This window comes from Zalophus californianus, chromosome 5, assembly GCF_009762305.2.
Source record: "Zalophus californianus isolate mZalCal1 chromosome 5, mZalCal1.pri.v2, whole genome shotgun sequence".
Lineage (NCBI taxonomy): Eukaryota > Metazoa > Chordata > Mammalia > Carnivora > Otariidae > Zalophus > Zalophus californianus.
Window position 1 is genome coordinate 96562114 of NC_045599.1, and position 18946 is coordinate 96581059.

General features: G+C 42.4%; 1 protein-coding gene across 4 annotated transcripts in view; it reads right to left on the reverse strand.

The window, feature by feature from the left end:
* The window catches only part of TENM2 (teneurin transmembrane protein 2), a 1539571-nt gene that overhangs the window by 68259 nt on the left and 1452366 nt on the right, over window positions 1-18946 (reverse strand). For all 4 annotated transcript variants that reach the window (XM_027606095.2, XM_027606096.2, XM_027606098.2 and 1 more), the window contains 6 exons: window positions 18432-18642; window positions 14374-14493; window positions 10949-11210; window positions 9886-10153; window positions 4324-4467; window positions 3426-3675 (listed from right to left, as the gene is read on the reverse strand). In XM_027606095.2, coding sequence (XP_027461896.1) covers window positions 3426-3675; window positions 4324-4467; window positions 9886-10153; window positions 10949-11210; window positions 14374-14493; window positions 18432-18642 — 1255 coding nt within the window. The remainder of the gene's footprint in view (window positions 1-3425; window positions 3676-4323; window positions 4468-9885; window positions 10154-10948; window positions 11211-14373; window positions 14494-18431; window positions 18643-18946) is intronic.

Sequence of the window (18946 nt, forward strand, 5' to 3'; positions counted from 1 at the left end):
TATATATAATTCTGATTCAGAGGCTCAGCTCTGGGGAGGGTAAATGAGATCGGGATGGGGACTGATTTCTGAAACAAAATCATTCAGCTGCCAACTCACAATGGAGCAAAGACATAAGCAAGATGGGTCTCTTTCCCCTCCTCCCTCCCTCTGCTGGTTACTGTTTTGAAGAGAGGGGATTGACAGCCTTTTGTTTTCAGGTATGTAGTGGGAAGAAAAGAAAAATCAAACCAGTGTTCTTGTAAAAGCTTAACTTCTAATCGTCTCTGGATACCTGGCTGATGAAAGCAAGAACAGGTCCAAAGGCAGTTAAAAAGTTTAAAAACCAAACCAAACCAAACCACACAGCTGTTGATGGAAAATTGGTAGTTACACTCCCTCTAGCTGTCCTTGATGTCACCATGTGGGTGTGGTGTGGCTTGCCCTGAGTAGGCCTTCACCTCCTTTCATTATTGTTATGGCCTCTATGACTTGAGAGCCCTGGAATCAAGGAGAAATTCCAACAAAAGGCAGGACACTGGTCTGTGTCTCCTTTAACTCCAACAGTGTGTCTTGAGTCCCCAGTGTGGACCAGGCACTGTCCTAGGTATCAACGGGCGAAGATGCCAAAGGAGTCTATGCTATATAAGTTCAAACACTAGGACCCTAAAGACTTACATGGAAATAACTGAAAAACAAGGCAGTAAATGGAGTCAACTTTGGTGGAAAACTAGAGTTGAAGTGACCCAGAGGAAGGTGAGAATTATTTCTGCTAGAGAGGTCAGGCTTCATGGAAGAGGTGACCTTCAAAATGAGCTTTAAAGATGGACACTATGAGGCAGATTAGTTAGAGAAAGCACTTAAGTAGAGCGGGTAGCATGAGTACTTTGGAGCTGGGGATGTAGCGGGCAAGTCCTGATTTGGCTCTGAGTACCTAGAGCTGCGACAAAGAAGTAAGGGCCAGATGTGGAGGGTTGGTTACAAATGCCAGCTTTAAAAAAAAAAAAGTGTGACCCCCCCCCCCATGGAAAAGCAGAATGCTACCTTCACCCCCTTCCCTGCCTCCTTCCATAGTTCCCCACTGCCCACATGATTCCTGAGAAGAGGACTCTCCTAGGATAAAAAGGGAAATCAACATCTTGGGAAGGGGACCTAGTTGGGGACCTCTAGGAGATGTAGTTTGTTGGATGGTCAGTTTGACAGCTTGAGGATTATCTAGCCTTTTCTATTTTATCTCCTTCTTCCTCTCATTGTTCATCTTTTGATTATTATAGCCTAGTCCACCCCATGGCCTCCCTGTCTTTGTTTCCATGATGGGTTGTTGGTTCTTCTAGAACACTCAGCCTGAATTGTTTCTCCTTGCCGGGTGTCCATCTGTCACCCTCACCTAGGTGCTCTCTGAGCCTGTGTTTCATCCCCTTCTAGACCCGTAGAGCCCAGCACATGCTTGGCTCACATCATGCTCAGTAAATGCCCACTGGATCACTGAGGCTGTAACCTTCTTGAGGTGGAGCTGGGGTTCTTTCTCTCTCTCTCTCTCTCTCTCCTTTAATCCCTCCCAGTGCTTGGCACAGTCTCAGCTCCCAGGAATACTCAGCAGCACTTGCTGATGTTCTGTTCACTGATCTCTCTCCTAGAAGGGGCCACTAAAAGGCAAGTGCATGGTGACTAACATAACATAACATAATAAAATAAAATAAAATAAAGGCAAGTGCAACATATGGCTTCCTCTAAGTCCTTCACATGGTAGCTGAGGCTACTTCAGAAGGCACCACCACCTACTCAGTTGCTCAGGTCAGAAATCCTAGTCATCACCCTTGATTCTTTTTTTTTTTCCTTTTCTCCATTTCTTGTACCTGATCCATCAATTCCCATCACATTTGCTTTGAAAATATCTCCCATTTGGAACACTCCCTTATCTCTCCTCCTACCCACCACCATCACCCAAATCCTGGTCAACTGTTACAACTTCCCTACGGGCTTCTCTGCCTCCATACTTGCACCCCATAGTCCATTCATTAACACAGTGGCCAAAATAACCTTTAAAAAGGGCAAATTAGATCATTTCAACACTGCTCCACTTCCTACTTCAACCTCTAATAGCTGTGCATTGTAACAAGAATATAATTTATACTTGTCAACAAGGTCAGTAAGACGCTGAAGCATTGGTCCCCCACTGACCTCTCTGACCTCCTCAGAGATACTTTCTCCTGAGCTCACTACACTCCAAGCCCTATTGGACTTCTATCAGTCCCTTAAATAAACCAGATTATTTGCTGATATTGGGGCTTTTGCACAACTTCTCTCTGCCTGGAATACTTTTCGTGAGATCTTTGTATGGCTGACCTCATCGTTCAGGTCCCATCTCAAATGTCACATAATCTGAAATGCTTTTGTGACTACTTTATCTTAGGTAACCTCCTTATCCCTCCCAACCCCCACCACAGTCCTTAATTTTTTACCCTGTTAGGTTTTCTTTAAAGCATTATTATTATTTTTTAATTTGTCCACACGGTTAAGTTCCCCATCAGACCACAAATCCAACTAAGGCTTTCCTTGTCCCACCCCTACCCTCCTCCCTTGGCAGATAGTCCTTGATACATATTAAACAGTCACCAAGAATTTGATCCCTTATTTATAGACTTCATTTCTCCCTCCACTTACAGATCTAGGTTTGAGAGCCTGGAGCCAACTTTCCCGGGAAGACAGTTTACAAGAACTTTTGTCCAGCACAGAGGAGCCTGGACTTCAGATTTAGTAGCAAGCAATGACCAGGAGAAATCTACCAGGTGTGGCCAGAAGTTACCTAGCAAGGCCTATGCAGTAATTCTAAGTCAGACGTGTGCAAATATCCAGAGAATTTATGGAAAGGTAGTGCAGAGAGGCACTCAATATAAACATGTGAATTAGCAAATGAACATCCGTGGTTCTCAAACTCTGATGTACATCATCATATTCTATAGAGCTTGTCAAAGATAAAAGATGCCTTGGATCTTCTCTAAACTTACTGAATCAGTGCCTCTGGGGTGGGCTCCAGGAATCTGTATTTTTAAGAAGAGTCACTGAAACAGATGCACAGCTTGAAGTCCTGGTTCTTCCATTGGTATGAATCAGATTCTCGCGTGGAGGTTTTACAAAACCCAGCTACTAAGGTCCCATCTCAAGCACCATGACCTAAAGCTTTCACCCTTGTTTTTAAGTCAGGTGTTAACAATTGTATCAAATATGTGTGTGGTGTTTTATAGATTCAAAAAGCATTTCCTAACCCTTATAGATTCAAAAAGCATTTCCTAACTCTTATTTGATTTGATTCTGGTTTGAAGCTCATCCCATTATATGGAATATATATTCTCTGGAGAACCCCAATGTAGCCATCATTTACCCAGTGAAGCTTTGTAGCAACAGGAGCAAGAGAGCAACGGAAGATTTTCTGTGTGGCCACTTACCGTAACTCCAAAATGCTGGTCACGTTTCGAGAGGGAAAGATGCGCCGGATGTAATTGAAATCTCCAACGAAGAGGCTCCCATCAGTTCCAACAGCCAGAGCTACTGGGGCCAGCAGCTTGTTGCCTTCGGCAAGGCCATTGCAGCTGGGACAGGAAATGCTTCGGCGGCGGCCATTGCCCATGATGCTGGTGATGATGGCAGGCTGCTGGGTCAGGAACTGGTTCTCCCCAGTTCCCTTGTGTAGGATTCCTGAGGGGTAGGAAATGGGGGTGGTTACTGCAGCCTTCCAGGGAGGATACATCTATTGGCTTACAGAGGGTGAGGGGCAGTGGTAGAGAGAAGAAAAACAGTAGGACTTTGACCTTTGGGGAACTCCCCTATTACCTCATGATGCTGGGAGAGCTGTAATGGGGTGCTGACCCCCAAGGCTAAGATCTTGTTTGTAGGGGTAACTGAAGAAGAATTGTGAGGTACACTAAGGCAGATGGTCAGGGAAAAACAGCCCAACATTCTTTGACATTTAAAAGGAGAAGGTAGAGAGGGTACACGGATGGCTCAGTCGGTTGGTTAAGCATCTGACTCTTGGTTTTGGCTCAGGCCGTGACCTCAGGGTTGTGAGATTGAGCCCCACGTCGGGCTCCCCACTCAGTGTGGAGTCTGCTTGAGATTCTCTTTCTTTCCCTCTCCGCCTGCTTTGAGCATGTTCTCTCTCTCAAATAAATAAATAAATTTTAAAGAAAAATAAAAGGAGAAGGTGGAAAAACCAATGGGTATGTTGGACATTCGATGAAAAATGCTGAGGGAAGAAGAGAGTCTACCACTTAAATGTCAAGGCTGCAGAGAAGGTTCTGGAGGAGAGACTGGGCCGTATTTGCGAAAGAAAATGTGCCCACATACCACTTTTAACATTGAGGACATGATGTTTGTCCAGAGACCAGCCACCGAGGTTGGAAGGGTCCAGCTCAAATCCTTGAAGGAGGGCTGTCCTTTTCTCCCACAGAATTAGACTGGGACAGGTCTCGTATTCAAACCCAACAGAAACTGAAAGATAAAAGTCGGGGGGGGGGGCGCAGAGTGGAGAAGAGTTTCCTTGATTACTCTCGAGCTTTCCAGCTGGAATGAGAAACACATGTTCATGGTAATACAGATTCCTTTCCAGAAACTCACTCAAGGAGGTGGGTTGATTGCTTTTCTCCTTGTGATTCCACACAATATTAAATTCAGATTTCAAGCTGAATTCAGCCTTGAAACTTTACACAGTAGTACTCTGTGGGGATAGAAAGACTTTTCCAATGAACAGCTGGCTTTCAAAAATGACCCTAGTGACGTGGAAGGAGGAGAAGAATCATTTTAAAAATGAAATACAACTCTCCTTTAAAGATGGACAGGAGACTGTTTCTCTCAGCCTGCTGTTCATGGCACGCATTTATTATACTCAGTGTTATTTATTTTCACTCACAAGGAGGAAGGCCTATGGAAGCAGAGTGGCTCATTTATAAGGAGATTCTGGAGGCAACAGCTTGTGTAAGTTAAGGCTCTTTATATGATCACTCAGGATTCCAGAGAGTGCCAGACGAGGCAGGCATGGGGACAAAGCCTGCCAATTATGTGACAATTCCGTGGGGAACAGAATCCAGAGACTGTAAAAATCCTGCATTTGCCACATGGACAAATGGGAGAGGGAGGTAGGAGATGAAGGACTTCAGTTCTAACTCTGCTCTAGCTCACACTTCTCATGGCTCTGTTTTCCCCATGTGTAACACAGAGCAAGTGAAGCCTCAATTTCTCAGAGAGATGTGGTAAGGATAAATGAAACAAAAATGCCAAGATGCCATACATTTTTAACTGCAGCCCATTGCTTTAGAAATATGAGGTGTTGTTATTATTTGTATTCATACTACATTACATTCTTAACTAGGTGTGTCACCTTTGAGGATTCCCACGGCTTCTTTTAAATCCTGAGGTATAGGAGCATCAATATGAATGGAAGATACATTTTATTAAAAAAAACCCAACAATAACCCACATATATTTCCTAACTTGTCTTCTGAAAATTCCAAGAAACAACAGCCAACTCAGTAGCAAAGAGAATTGCTACTGCCTAGCTTGTGGCCTTGAAATATTATTTCTCATTAAAAGGAAATCAGGCAGGGCTTCTTGAAGAAATGGCTGGAGCAAGAAATGTGTAAGATGAGACTAGGCCACTTTATCATACTAGATAGCAAGGAAGAAATTAAAATCTACTAGGGTTATGTCAAAATAATCTGGGAGTCAGCCTGAAGAGTGTTCCACTGACCAAAAGTGGGATAATTTGACCATTAGTAGAGATAATAACTTCAATGGATTGAAATATATAAGATACATTTTATTCTATGAGTTCATAATGGTATTAGAAAATTAATTTGCCACCATTAGAGGATGTTAGAGGACCAACTTATTATACTGAAAATAGTAAATAAAGGGAAATAATTGGGCATTTGTCCCTTCTTTCTTATTTGAACTATACCTCAAATAACCAAGTTGTTAATGAGAAAATATCTCTATATAAAAGTATTCCCACTAATAAATGGAAAAGCAATGACAAAATTAAAATATGACTTTGCAATCCCTAATGACCTAATGGATCCAGGCAATGAGCAATCAATGGCCACTGAAATCAAAAAAGGATAAACAAGATGACATTAGGTGCCTCCTGATGGAAGATGACAGTACCACCTATCCAGCTGTCCTGCTTAAAACAAAATCAGAAAATAAGATACCTAGGAATAAATTTAACTAAAGAGGTGAAGGACCTATATGCTAAAAACTGTAAGACATTGATGGAAGAAATTGAAGAAGACACAAATAAATGGAAAGATATTCTGTGTTCATGGATTAGAATTATTACCATCACTAAAATGTTCATACTACCCAAAACAATCTATGGGCTCAATGCAATCCCTAACAAAATTCTAATGGCACAGCATAGAAACACAAAAATGAGCAAACAGTCTTAAAATGTGTATGAAACTGCAAAAGACCCCAAGTAGCCAAAGTGATCTTAAGAAAGAACAAAGCTAGAGGCATTACACTCCCTGATTTCAAACTATATTACAAAGCTATAGTAATCAAAACAGTATGGGATGGGCATAAAAACAGACATACAGATCAGTAGAACAAAATAGACAGCCCAGAAATAAACCCATACATATATGGTCAATAATTTATAACAAAGGAGCCAAGAATATACCATGGGGAAAAGATAGTCCCCTTAATAAATGGTGTTGGGAAAACTGGACAGTCACATGAAAAAGAATGAACCTGGACCACTATCTAACATCATACACAAAAATTAATGCAAAATGGATTAAAGACTTGAATGTAAGACCTGAAACCATAAAAGTCCTAGAAGAAAACATAGTTGGTAACCCTCTTGATATTGATCTTAGCAATGATTTTTTGATTTGACACCGAAAGCACAGGCAACAAAAACAAAAACAAATAAGTGGGACTGTATCAAACTAAAAATCTTCTGTGCAACAAAGGAAATCATCAACAAAATGAAAAGGCAACCTACTGAATGGAAAAAAATAGTTTCAAATCCTATATCTGATAAGGGGTTAATATCTAAAACATATAAAGAACCCGTACAACTTGGTAGCAAAAAGGCAAACAACCCAATTAAAAAATGGGCAGAGGATCTGAACAGACATTTTTCCAAAGAAGACATACAGAAGGCCAATAGGTTCATGAAAAATACCCAACATCACTCATCATCAGGAAAATGCAAATCAAAAATGAGACACCACCTCATACCTATTAGAATGGCTACTATCAAAAGAAATTATAAGTATTGGAAGAGATGTGGAGTAAAGGGAAGCCTCATGCACTTTTGGTGGGAATGTAAATTGATGCAGCCACTATGGAACACAGTATGGAGGTTCCTCAAAAAAAATTACAAATAGAATTACCATATGACCCAAAAATTCTACTTTAGTTATCCATCCAAAGAAAATGAAAACGCACACTCGAAAAGGTACCCGCACCCATGTTCATTGCAGCATTATTTACAATAACCAAGATATGGAAACAACCTAAGTGCCCATTAACGGCTGAATGGATAAAGAAGATGTTGTGTGTGTGTGTGTGTGTGTGTGTGTGTGTGTGTGTGTGTATAATATTATTCAGCCATAAAAAATTAAATTTGCCATTTGTGACAACATGGATGGATCTTGAAGGCATTATGTTAAGTATGTAAGTTAGAGAAAGACAAATACTGTATGATTTCACTTCTATGTAGAATCTTTAAAAAATAAAACAAAGCTCATGGATACAGAGACAGATGGGTTTGTTGCCAGAGGCAGGGGGTGGGAGGTGAATGAAGTGGGTGAAGGGAGTCAGAGGTAAAAACTTCCAGTTATAAAATAAACAAGTCTTGGGGAAACAATGTATGGCATAGTGACTACAGTTAATGATACTGTATGGCATACTGTAAATTGCTAAGAGAGTAGATCTTAAGAGTTCTCAGCACAAGAAAAAAATATTTGTAACTATGTGTGTGATGAATGTTAATTAGATGTGTTATGATCACTGCACAACACATATACATATGTAATCCTGTTGTATACCTGAAACTAATATAATGTTGCCTGTCAATTATACCTCAATAAAAAAATAAAGTTGATATAGATTAAAAAATCAAACCTGAACCTTAGAAAGCCTCAAGATTCCACTCTCAGTTTACAAGAGCTATAGAACAAAGCAATATGTTAAACAGCCACAGGGATGCAATCAGAAAACAAACTAGACTATAGGAAATTCTACAAGCAAACAATGCAGTTGGTACAAAATAAAATATAGAACTTAAAAAAAGGAGCTGGAGATGGAAGGGAAAACTATAAATTAAAAAAATTTAAGAGAAATCAAAATCCCAAAAGGTGGGTCTTATTTGGATTCTGATTCAAACAAAGCACTAATATTTTATGATATTCATAAGACATTTGAAATATTGAATAATGGGCTATTTGAAGATATTAAGAAATAATCATTTTAAAAATTGTGATAACTGTTGGCATGTTTTTGAAGTGTTTCTTTAGAGATACATTGTGAAATATTATGGATAAAATGATGTGATATCTGAGACTTGCTTCAGAAAAATATCAGGAGCAGGGAGGTGGATGAAAGAATGGAAAAACCAGTATTCACCATGACTTGATAATGCCAGAAGCTAGATGCATGGGGGTGCATTATAATATTCAAACTACTTTTTGATGTTGGATATTATTTTGATATTTTGATAATGGTAAAGACTGGTATAATATTTGATTAGCCACTTTATATTAAGTGCACTAGTTAGTTACTTCAGTAACTTCTTGCTCTCTTTATTAGGTTAATAACTCCACTTGCTGATGAAGCAGACTACTAGGGCCATATCCTGAGCATGTGTAACCTGCTAAGTACGTGGATTTAGGCAACTCATTTACTTTCTCCATCCTGTCCCATCTGCACAATGGGGGATATGAGAATGCTCCTTGATAAGGTTATTGAGAGGTTACCCAAGATAAAGGATTTAGCACAGTGCTCTGCACAAAGGGAGTGTCTGATAAATACTGGCTGCAAATTACAGTGAAAATTTCTAGGTTTGCTGGTTTCTTATTTTGGTAACTTACTCTAGTTCTTAGAAATTGCAAGCCTAGTGGTGAAGAAAATACAGGATTCTGGATTTTAATTAATCCCACACAGCTTTCTACAAATAGGAAAACATACTGGGTAGGTTGACACTCATCCACAGCTCACAATTCTTCAAAGACTGATAAACCAACAGACCCTTCTCTTACGGTAGTCTTTCATCAGTGGGCAATCGTGTGATTCCCTCAAAGGCACAGCCCGAAACACGGCATGTGGCTTTCACATCCCCTCCAGCTCTGTTTTCTGATTCTCCTGGTGCATTCTGTGCCATTTGCAAGTGCTCTCTGGGAACGTGATCTAGCCCCTGCTCCACCTCTTTCCCCTATCTCGAACGTTCTCCTTGTCCGTACATTCCAGCCACCCTGGCCTTCTCTTTGTCCTTCAAACACACCTTGTTCTTCTTGCTTTTTCTGTCAGAAAAAGAATGCTCTGTTCCTGATTTTCACATGGCTCCTACTTGTCATTCAAGCCCCTGCTGAAGTGTCACCTGCCGAGGAGCCTTCCCTGAATGCCCACCCGCCGTTGCTCTTCCTTCCCAGTAAATATCACTTATTTTTACTTTCATATTAGCATTTATCACTGCTTGATATTTTCTTGTCCAGTCTATGTTTACTATGTTGATCCCCCACTAATACAGAAGGTCCATGAAATAGGACTCTTGTTTTCCTTACTGACTACTGCATTCCTCTCTACTAGGGTAGTGCCAGTAGAACTCATAGTAGGAACTCGATATTGATTGAATTAATGCATGACTAAATCCAAGAGTCAATAGGAGTTGAAACTGAAACATACCAACAGCATCAGAGAGTCCATATACCCTTTGGCCATATGCATCTGTCTTATCCCAGATGAAGGTGTAGGCTAGGTTGGGAGAGGCCTGGAATGACTTCTGGAAGAGGTGCCCCTCTACAGCTACCATCAGGTGAACCTTTATAAGGTTCAGAGGCACCGTGGACTGGGTCATGGTGATCTTCAACAGTGACTTATAGCCCGCGGTCCTGGAGCTCAGGTAGCGAAGCTTCACACTGGAACCAGGGAGCTCAATTTCTTCATGAAGAACCTGGAGAGGAGACACATGGTAGACATACTGCAACCAATGAACTCTGGGCAAGTGGGCTGCTTGCAAACCTGAGGTTGCCAGTCTGTTACCCCTCTCACCAAAGCATCATGCCTTATGTGGGGTGCAAGAACCACTTCCCACGACTGAGAGAGAGAGAGAGAGAGAGAGAGAGAGAAACAAAAACAAAAACAACAAAACTTTATCCTATACCATGGAGTGAAGGGGCTGAGGTTATGATTTTTGGATTAATAATTATTTCTGGTCACTGTGGTGTTTCTTTTTAAAAACCACACTGTTGGCAAAAGATGTAAATAAGAACAGCAGGCTTTATTGCTAGCTGCATGTAAGGAGGCCACAAGAGGCTGTAATTATATGAACCTGCAACTTCCAGTGACAATTGGTATAAAGCAACAGGGAGGCAATAATGTAATATGCCCTCTGTCCTAACACTGATGTAGATCATTAAAGTGCCTCTTACCATGTATCTCTGTGACTAACAGGAATAAAAAGCAATTTGCAGGTGGGTTGCACATATGTATGTTGTTTTTATTTTATTAAAAGCTCCAATGACTGCCAAAGCCTTGAACAACTATCTGAAAACATCTGGAATGTCCAGGAGATTCAGTTTTCTCTCCAGCGACCGTACATTCTATTGTGGTTCCTACTTTTTGTCCCTCCCCCTTCATATTAGTTTCTGGCCCACCCAGAGAGTGAGATTTGCTGAGGGGAAGCTGGCCAGCCAGTCAGGGTGAGGGCGGTATGGAAAAGTCCTACCCCAGTACCCTCCATTCTTACCTGGGTCTCAGGCACGATGGGATTCTGCCCTGGGGCTGCACTGAAGAAGGTGGACAGTGGGGAGGAGATGATGATAGGATCTGGTCGGACAAAGCCACTGAGGTCACAGCTGGGGATGGAGTTCTCCTCAGTCTTCATCACCAAGGTGTCCATGGCGTAAAAGCTATTCCATGGCAACCACACAGTGCGCTCCTGGCTCATGAATGGGGCTCGCTCAAAGTGCAGGGTCAAGGAGGCACCCCCGTTGGCGATCAGGTCAAACCTGGAGACGGGGTAAGTGGGCTCACTGAGAGGGATGAACTTACCGTTAGACAAGGCAGGGGCTCTGAACTCTGCCCCTGAGGGCAGTGGGAGGGACGGAGCACCTAAGAGAAGAACGTGGGCTTTGGAAGCAGATGGGCTGAGTTAGAACCCAATCTCTATCACTTAGTAGTTGTGCAGCTGTGGGCAAGTTACTAACCCTCTCTTGAGTCTGTTTCTTCATCTGTGAATTGGGAATAATTATACCAACTTCCCAGTGCGGCTGAGAGAATGACATGCAAGGAGTGCAGAGCAGGGGTCTGCAAACTAGGCCCTTCCAGCTAAATCCAACCCGCCACCTGTTTTGGCAAACAAAACTTTTATTGGAGTATGGCCACGCTGATTTGTTTACTTATCCTCTCCAGCTGATTTCATGCTACAAAGGCAGAGCTGAGTAGTTGTAATAGAAACTATATGGCATGCAAAGCCTAAAATATTTACTATCTGGCCCTTTACAGAAAACATTCCCCTGCCCCTGCTGGAGAGCACTTAGCATTGTGCTGGGCTAACAGAAGTGTTCAATAAATAGAGTTATAATGCTCAATGCTAAGTCATGGGAGGGCTTCATTAAAGCTTTCTTCTCATCTACCTGGACTGTTACGAGATATGTATTTGGTTTCACAGAGCCTTACTACCTTTTGAGATAAAACTGACATATAATGTTAGTTTCAGGTATAGTACAATGTAATGAATTGATATTTGCCTATATTACAAAATAATGGCCACAAAAAGTCTAGTTAACATCTATCTATGCATAGTTGCAAATTTTTTTTGTTATGCAAACCTTTAAGATTTATTCTCTTGGTAACTTTCAATATGCAATACGGTGTTATTAACCATAGTCCCCATGCTGAATATTACATCCCCAGGATTTGTTTATTTTCTACTGGAAGTTTATACCTTTTGAACCCTTCATCCATCTTGCCCCATTTCTGATATTTCTGATAACTGTTCTTAAACCTTATTCCTGTTTGTTCCTCAAGAGCTGGACAAAGGTATTACTAGCAAAGTAAAACAAAGGTAGTTCTTTCCCAATTAACAGAAAAGAAGGAGGTTAACTGAGAGAAGTCTCCCAATTTTAAGTTTTATTCCTCCACCAGGATCTCAATGCTTCAAGGATGGTGGTGCTTTCTTGCTCACTTCAGAATTCCCAGCAATTAACAGAGTTCCTGGATCACAGTAAAAACTCAGTGAAAATATACAGACCCACTGGCTTCACCCAATTTGGGTAATACTTTTGGTGGGTTTTTGTTTGTTTGTTTACTTTTGGTTGTTTACTTCTGTTCTTGTTTGTTTACTTTTGGTGTTTTTTAACAGACATAAAATGCATGAGTGAGGAGCACATGAATACTAAGGTAAATAACAGAGCATGCACTGTACAGCAGTTTATTACATTAACTTGTTTGTAGACTTATTTTTGGGCACGCATCCTGCTGGGGATGGTTTTGTACAGGACACAGAAGAGAGTCAAATGTCTTGATATGATAGAACCAAATCATCAATGTCTGTGGCATGCACTACTATACAACAGATTGTGTGATTCCTCGGAGCATTCACAAATACATCCTGTTACTTCCAGGGCTTTGCAACCTGAACAGGCTGAAGAATCACCAATCCTGGAGGTTGGATAGATGATATGGGAAGTGGGTTTGGGCTGTAATTAGTCAGGAAGCAGCTGAGAGGGATGGGACAGCATAAGGTAGAGATAGGCAGCAGGCCAAGGACTTGGAAATGTCCTCTGTGTTGTCATAGGACTTTGCAGGGCTAGAACACTGGCTTCTAAGAATGAACAAGGGCTGGGATAGTTCTGCATACTACACATTTACAGTCCTAGTGCTTTAAAATAATTAGATTTGGCTGCAGAAGTGAATGAGTAAGGGGGCACCTGGGTGGTATAGTCGGTTAAGCATCCGACTCTTGGTTTCGGCTCAGGTCGTGATCTCAGGGTCCTGGGATGGAGCTCCATGTCGGGCTCCACGCTCAGTAGGAAGTCTTCTTGGGATTCTTTCTCCCCTCTCCCTCTGCCCCTCTCCCCCTGACTCTCTCTCCCCATCTAAAATAAATAAATAAATAAATAAATCTTTAAAAAAGAGAAATGAATGAGGGAGATATCAGAAACTCTGTCAATACTGAGGTCTGATGGAAATCATCAGATGTCTTCTTGGGGTTTCAATGGTGGGAATATGAGAATAGGGTTATTGTGGGCTGGTCAATTTTGAAACTACCTGCAAGGCTACCGAGGACATGAAAGAGTAAGGCCAAACTCTTCACCAGAGAAAGGCAAGGCCGTAGTTCTTACCCACATGCTACGTCCACGATTTTCCATATTCCAGTTTTATAGAAAAAAGTGTTGCATCAGATTTACAGTAACTGTCTTCATTTTCATTTGGAATAGAAGGCAATAGTTTGTGGGTTTTTTTAGCCCAGGGTGGGTGAGTGATTTCCCCATTCCATAGATTCCTTTTCTTCTCCTTCTTCTTCTTTAAATTTCAACCCCATGCCCAGTGGATTAAGGAAATAACATAGCTTTCATCTTGGTGGGGGCTGCATGGGTGCATGTTTCCAATCAGAAGATAATAGGAGAAGGTTGCGTTCTTCACACAGCAGGGTGACAGCTAAATGTATTTAATTAGACTTCTCTGATTACACCCCACCCCCTCAAAACAGGCATGAAAACAACACAGCTCCTAAAGCCACAGATGAAAGCAGAAGGGGTTCACCACAGGACACTATGTCGTGTGGATCCTTGTCACCTTGCACTGCCTTTGATTTAAAATAGGAGTGAGTTTCCAAGAGCCACTTCGCCTTTTTCTTTCTAGAATCTGTCCTCCTCCAGCTCCAACCCAACACATGGACACACACAGAAAAGCACTTGCCTGACATGGAAAAAAAGGAGAATGATGGTTATTGGCAGCCCTAGATAGGCTGGCCCTTCTATTTGTTTTTCATTTTGGATACCATATCATAAAGCAACAAGTACATTTGGGGGGATCCTCACTGGGGCTCTGACCTGGTGGGCATCGCAGTCCACAAGGGGAAGTCACGTGGTTCCAAGCCAATAGCAACATCTGTCTCTTAGCCTGCACCCTCTGCCTTGAGTAGGTAGAGCTCACAAAGATACTTACGTGCCATCTTGGCGGGTAATGGTGTAGCCGTATTTTGGGTACTTGACAAAAGACACGTTCACTCCAACCAGAGGAGTCCCATCTGTAGTTACTACTTGGCCTCGTATGAGAGAAACCAAGCTGAGAGAAAAAGAAACACAAATCTTGAGCCACACAGAGGAGAATAAGGAGCCCCAGGGCCGTGTCAAGTTCTCCTTCCATATTGTCGCTGTCCCCATCCATCCTCCTTTGGTCACTAAGGTAAGAAGACTTTCAACATTTATTTCTGGATTCACATGATCACACCTCATGGGGAAGTCTTAACGCTTGCTTTCCTTGAGGAGCAGAACTGGTGACGTGTCGAAGTGAAATCCACGGACAGCCTCCCCACTCAGATGGGCAATGGGGTCTCCTGTGCACATTCCCTCTAGCCTTGGCCTTGCTCCATTTCTTGACATCATTTGGCTTTTTTTTTGGCCTGAGCTTCAGGCTGCCCCTCATCACTCATGCTTGTGCCTTAGTCTGGCACAGAGAGTATTATATTCGGGTAAGAGCTTCCCCATCTGGCTACTCATTTCCTTTTTTGGCTTTGAAGAAAGGCAATGCTACTCTTCTCCTCCAGGCTGGAATGTCAGAGGGAATGGAGGGAAGCACACAGAGGTTTTTTTTTAATGAGGCTGGGACATCTACATACATTGTTTTTTGCTGCCCTCTAAGAGCAACATTTCTCTCAATCCATGAGAACCTGAGGAAAAGAGAATATGGGAGATAGATTTTTCTGGATTCTATCTTGGGTTCTGGATTCCATGTAACTCTATTTTCCTTGTATCAAATTCCTGCTATTTGATGGGGCAGAGGTGGGTGTGGCTGAAATCCCACTCAACTTTTTTCCACTGTCAGCGAAAGCTCTCCTCTCTCCAGATCACAGTAACTAGAACTTTCTCGAGGATGCCAGTAACCAACGAGCAACTTTTGCAAAATCCCATAAAGCAAGAGAGACGCCACAACAGTCCTCTCAAAAACCACAGAGGGAGAAGGCCTCCTCTTACCTAAATTTTCTGATTTCACAGAGAAATGGGTTAATGAGAACTTCCATTTTTGCACTTAGCCCCCAGCCCACCAGGCAGGTCTGCAGCTGCATTGTGAGCCTTCAAGCCCCTGGGCATTTGCTGAAGGCAGAGAGGTTCTCAGGTTTCCAGATTCCTGGACATAGTCCCAATTTCTGGATGAGGTAATCAAGTGACCTGTTCTTTGCCAGTATCTTGTCTAAGTCTGCTCGATTTTTGGAATGCACTTACTTCTGCATTTCAGGTGACCCCAAAACTGGAGGGATGCTTTCTCCAGGTACCTCTCTTTTTATTAGCAATACCCCCAACTGTTCAACTCCAACCCTTTGATGATCTCGGGAGGGTTTAGACTGTTCCACCGACAGCTCTAATTGTCTGTTACTGGCTGCCTAACAAATGCATCCCATTTTTAGCTGGTTCCAACTACAATGCTAGAGTCTTTTGAAAGTGGAAAACTAAATTATGAAAATAATTCTTTTGTTCAATTCCATTTCCTTATCTTAGCGCAGACTAAGATTTCTTTCATGCCTTCCGAGACCCAATTTTAAAATCGATGTGCGTTGATGACCTCAAGGTACAAAGCGTTTGTGATGAGAAAACAAAATTGGGAGTATGTCCTGCAGTGGGGTTTTCCCCCTTCTTTTTTTGTACCACTGCTACTGCTTTTAAGTCATTCCTATAGCATAAGACTTTCCAGAGCATCACAGAAATAAAAGGGGCCTGGTTGCCTAGGCTTCCTACCCTCTATTTTCCTAATTCTTCATTGTTGCTGGCTTCATATTGTTTCTAGGCAGACAATTCACAGAAAAGACTCAGCTAAGACATGCTATCAGTTCATTTCTATTTATGATTATTGATGTGTAACAATTATCACATTATCTCGATAGTGAGATCTGCTCTATAAATTATAGTGGTGGAGTCAAGGCATTTTAGTGATTTTTGTATGCCATTATCTTGGGGAAATGCCTTCTTAGAAGTCTTGAATTAACTTCTTTTTTACTCCTAGCTTTCTCCTTCATTTTTCTGTCAGAGGATAATGCACTAAAATTCACATGCTTGGTGAACTTCAACCTATGTCTTGGAGTAATATTTTGTATTTCTGAATTATGTATCTATGCCGACATGGAGCGTGGGCTCATGTGAGTGGTGCTATCTACTGCGACTTTCAAAGCTCCAGAGAAGATTTCTCTGAAGCAAGTTTCTTTCGCCCAGATCTCTAGGGCTGGTCTAGCCCACCAAATATTCTGGAGTCCCTGCCTTCTCTCCTGCATCTTGGCTGTAGCTCAAGGTGCCTTCTGGAAGTGATAACTTTGATGAGGAAGAGAAGACTGAATTTTAAGGGACAAAAAGGAGAGTATCGGGAAATTACTGGATTTAGGGTGGAAAAGATGAAATGTTAACAGGAAGCTGAACAGAGCAGGGGCCTTCAAAGATGCATTTACTGTACAAGCAAACTGCATGCAAACCCTACTGAAATGCTTCCAGCCTGGTGCAAGGGCCATTCGTGACTCGTTGGCAACAGGAATTATGTTCGTAATTAAAGGGAAACATATCTATAGAATCCCTGCCTCAGAACTAGGATTTAACAAGCAAATACTTTTGTGGCCAAAGATTTGTGGTTTCTTTTGAGGGGTTCTTGTATTAAAGTAATAATATAACTGTGTGAGTATATTCTATAATATTATTCTAATTTTATCACTCAAGAACATGAAGTTTATGAGGTTAAATAACTTGCCTAATGTGGCACAGGCTAGGGGGTGTCAGGGCTGAAACAGAAGAGGGCCGAGACTATTTTTTCTTTTCTGTTTTATTTTTAGGAAAGCAAGACCCGGCGAGAGGCTAATGTTGCTGGCCTGAAGTGACCATGTTAGGAGCCCTCATATTCAAATTGCTGCCGGGAATTGGGGCTGCACAGCTTCCCAGAGAGTTCCTAGGGGCTGTGGAAGTAATCAGCTGTACCATTACCTCCCACCTCCTCATCCTACCTTTGCCAGACTCTCCCAAGGGGGAGGAGCAGAGTCTGAGTCGTGGTCTGATGCTGTTTCTTCCCAAAGCCCACCACTTAAGCTCAAGGTTCCTAGAGGTTTCATGAGAGAGAACCCAGCCAGCAGCTCTTATCTCCGCACAGGAAGGAGCACTGAGATGAGACAGGCAACCCCAAGAAGACCACACCTGCCATCCTCACATCTGCAGACACCATCAACATCTGGACCCAGACCCACCAAGAGAGAGATCTGTGATAGGCAGGAGGGCCATAAGGAGACCCCTGCCTCTCTGTCCTTCCTGTCACCCCCAGAATCAGAAACAGTGTTTAGGAGGGAGAAGGGGATGGCATGCCTCAAAGCTAACTCTCCCCTTGCTCTCCTCTCCAGGGGTACAGTTCTAACTTGTCCTGGGAGGAAGGGAGGGGCCAAGCTGACTATAAAATAAACCCAGAATTGCTTCAGATTAGCTACTGAGAGCAAAAGTAAACTCAAGAGAAACCCCATCATTTTGGAAAGAGAGATAAAATGCTCCAGCACGACATCTTGCCCAAAACAGGCTAACAGCAGGTGCAATTGATGGGGTTGCAGAGAGGATCAGAGATGGTCTACATAAAGTCTCTGGCTCATCAGAGGTGCTCAATACATTCTAATTAATGTTATTCAGTTAATAACTGCTTTCAAAAATACTCTATTGAATGAAATATTTCAGTGATGATCAGACAAAAGGCACTATCAGAGGTATTTTATAAAGAGAGAGAAAATAACAACAACAATATCATAAAATAATAGATTATAAAAATGATCTGAAAACCAGACCATCCACAGATGTCTCCAGCAGCTTCTGGGTTGAAGGTGGCCAAATCCCACAGAGAGGAAAGGGCCCTCTGTGAACCAGAGAGAGGAGCTGCCCTTATGGGGTAGTTTCTAGGCCAACTAGGCCCACAGAGAAACCAGGAGCACTTCCTCCTGCTCTACCAGGAAGGAACCCAGCCACCTCGGCAGCCTGTATGGACAGAAGGGTGCCCACCTGCTATTGAAGGGGTTGTCTCCAGGGATGATGTGGGTGCTGTCTTTGCCTGCCAAGAGCTTGATGCGGTCGTAGAAGGATTTCACTGCAGGCGAGTCTGTCTGGCCCTGCTGAATGATGTCCAGGGGGTCCCGGGACCCTCGGCAGAGCAGGCTATTCTGACAGGCTGACTGCAGGCAGCAGTCAGGGTCCAGGCAATCCACCAGGCCATCTGGAAGGGCAGAGGCAGAGCCAGGGTCAGGGCATTTCATGGCACAAAGCTGCTGAGAGATGCTCGCACCTTGGTCAGGAAGAGTGTCAGCCCTTCACAAGGGCTTGAAATGGCAGGTCTCACACAATGGGTCTAGTTTAATTCCAGCACATATGCATTGAAAAGAAAAGACCGAGAGGAAATAATCGAAAATGCGGACAAATGATTACCCCAAGGTAGTAGGTAAGTGTGTGTCGCTCCTCTTTCTTTATTAGACTTTCCTAGGATTTCTACTTTTTCGGTTATGAGCAAGTATTATTTGAGT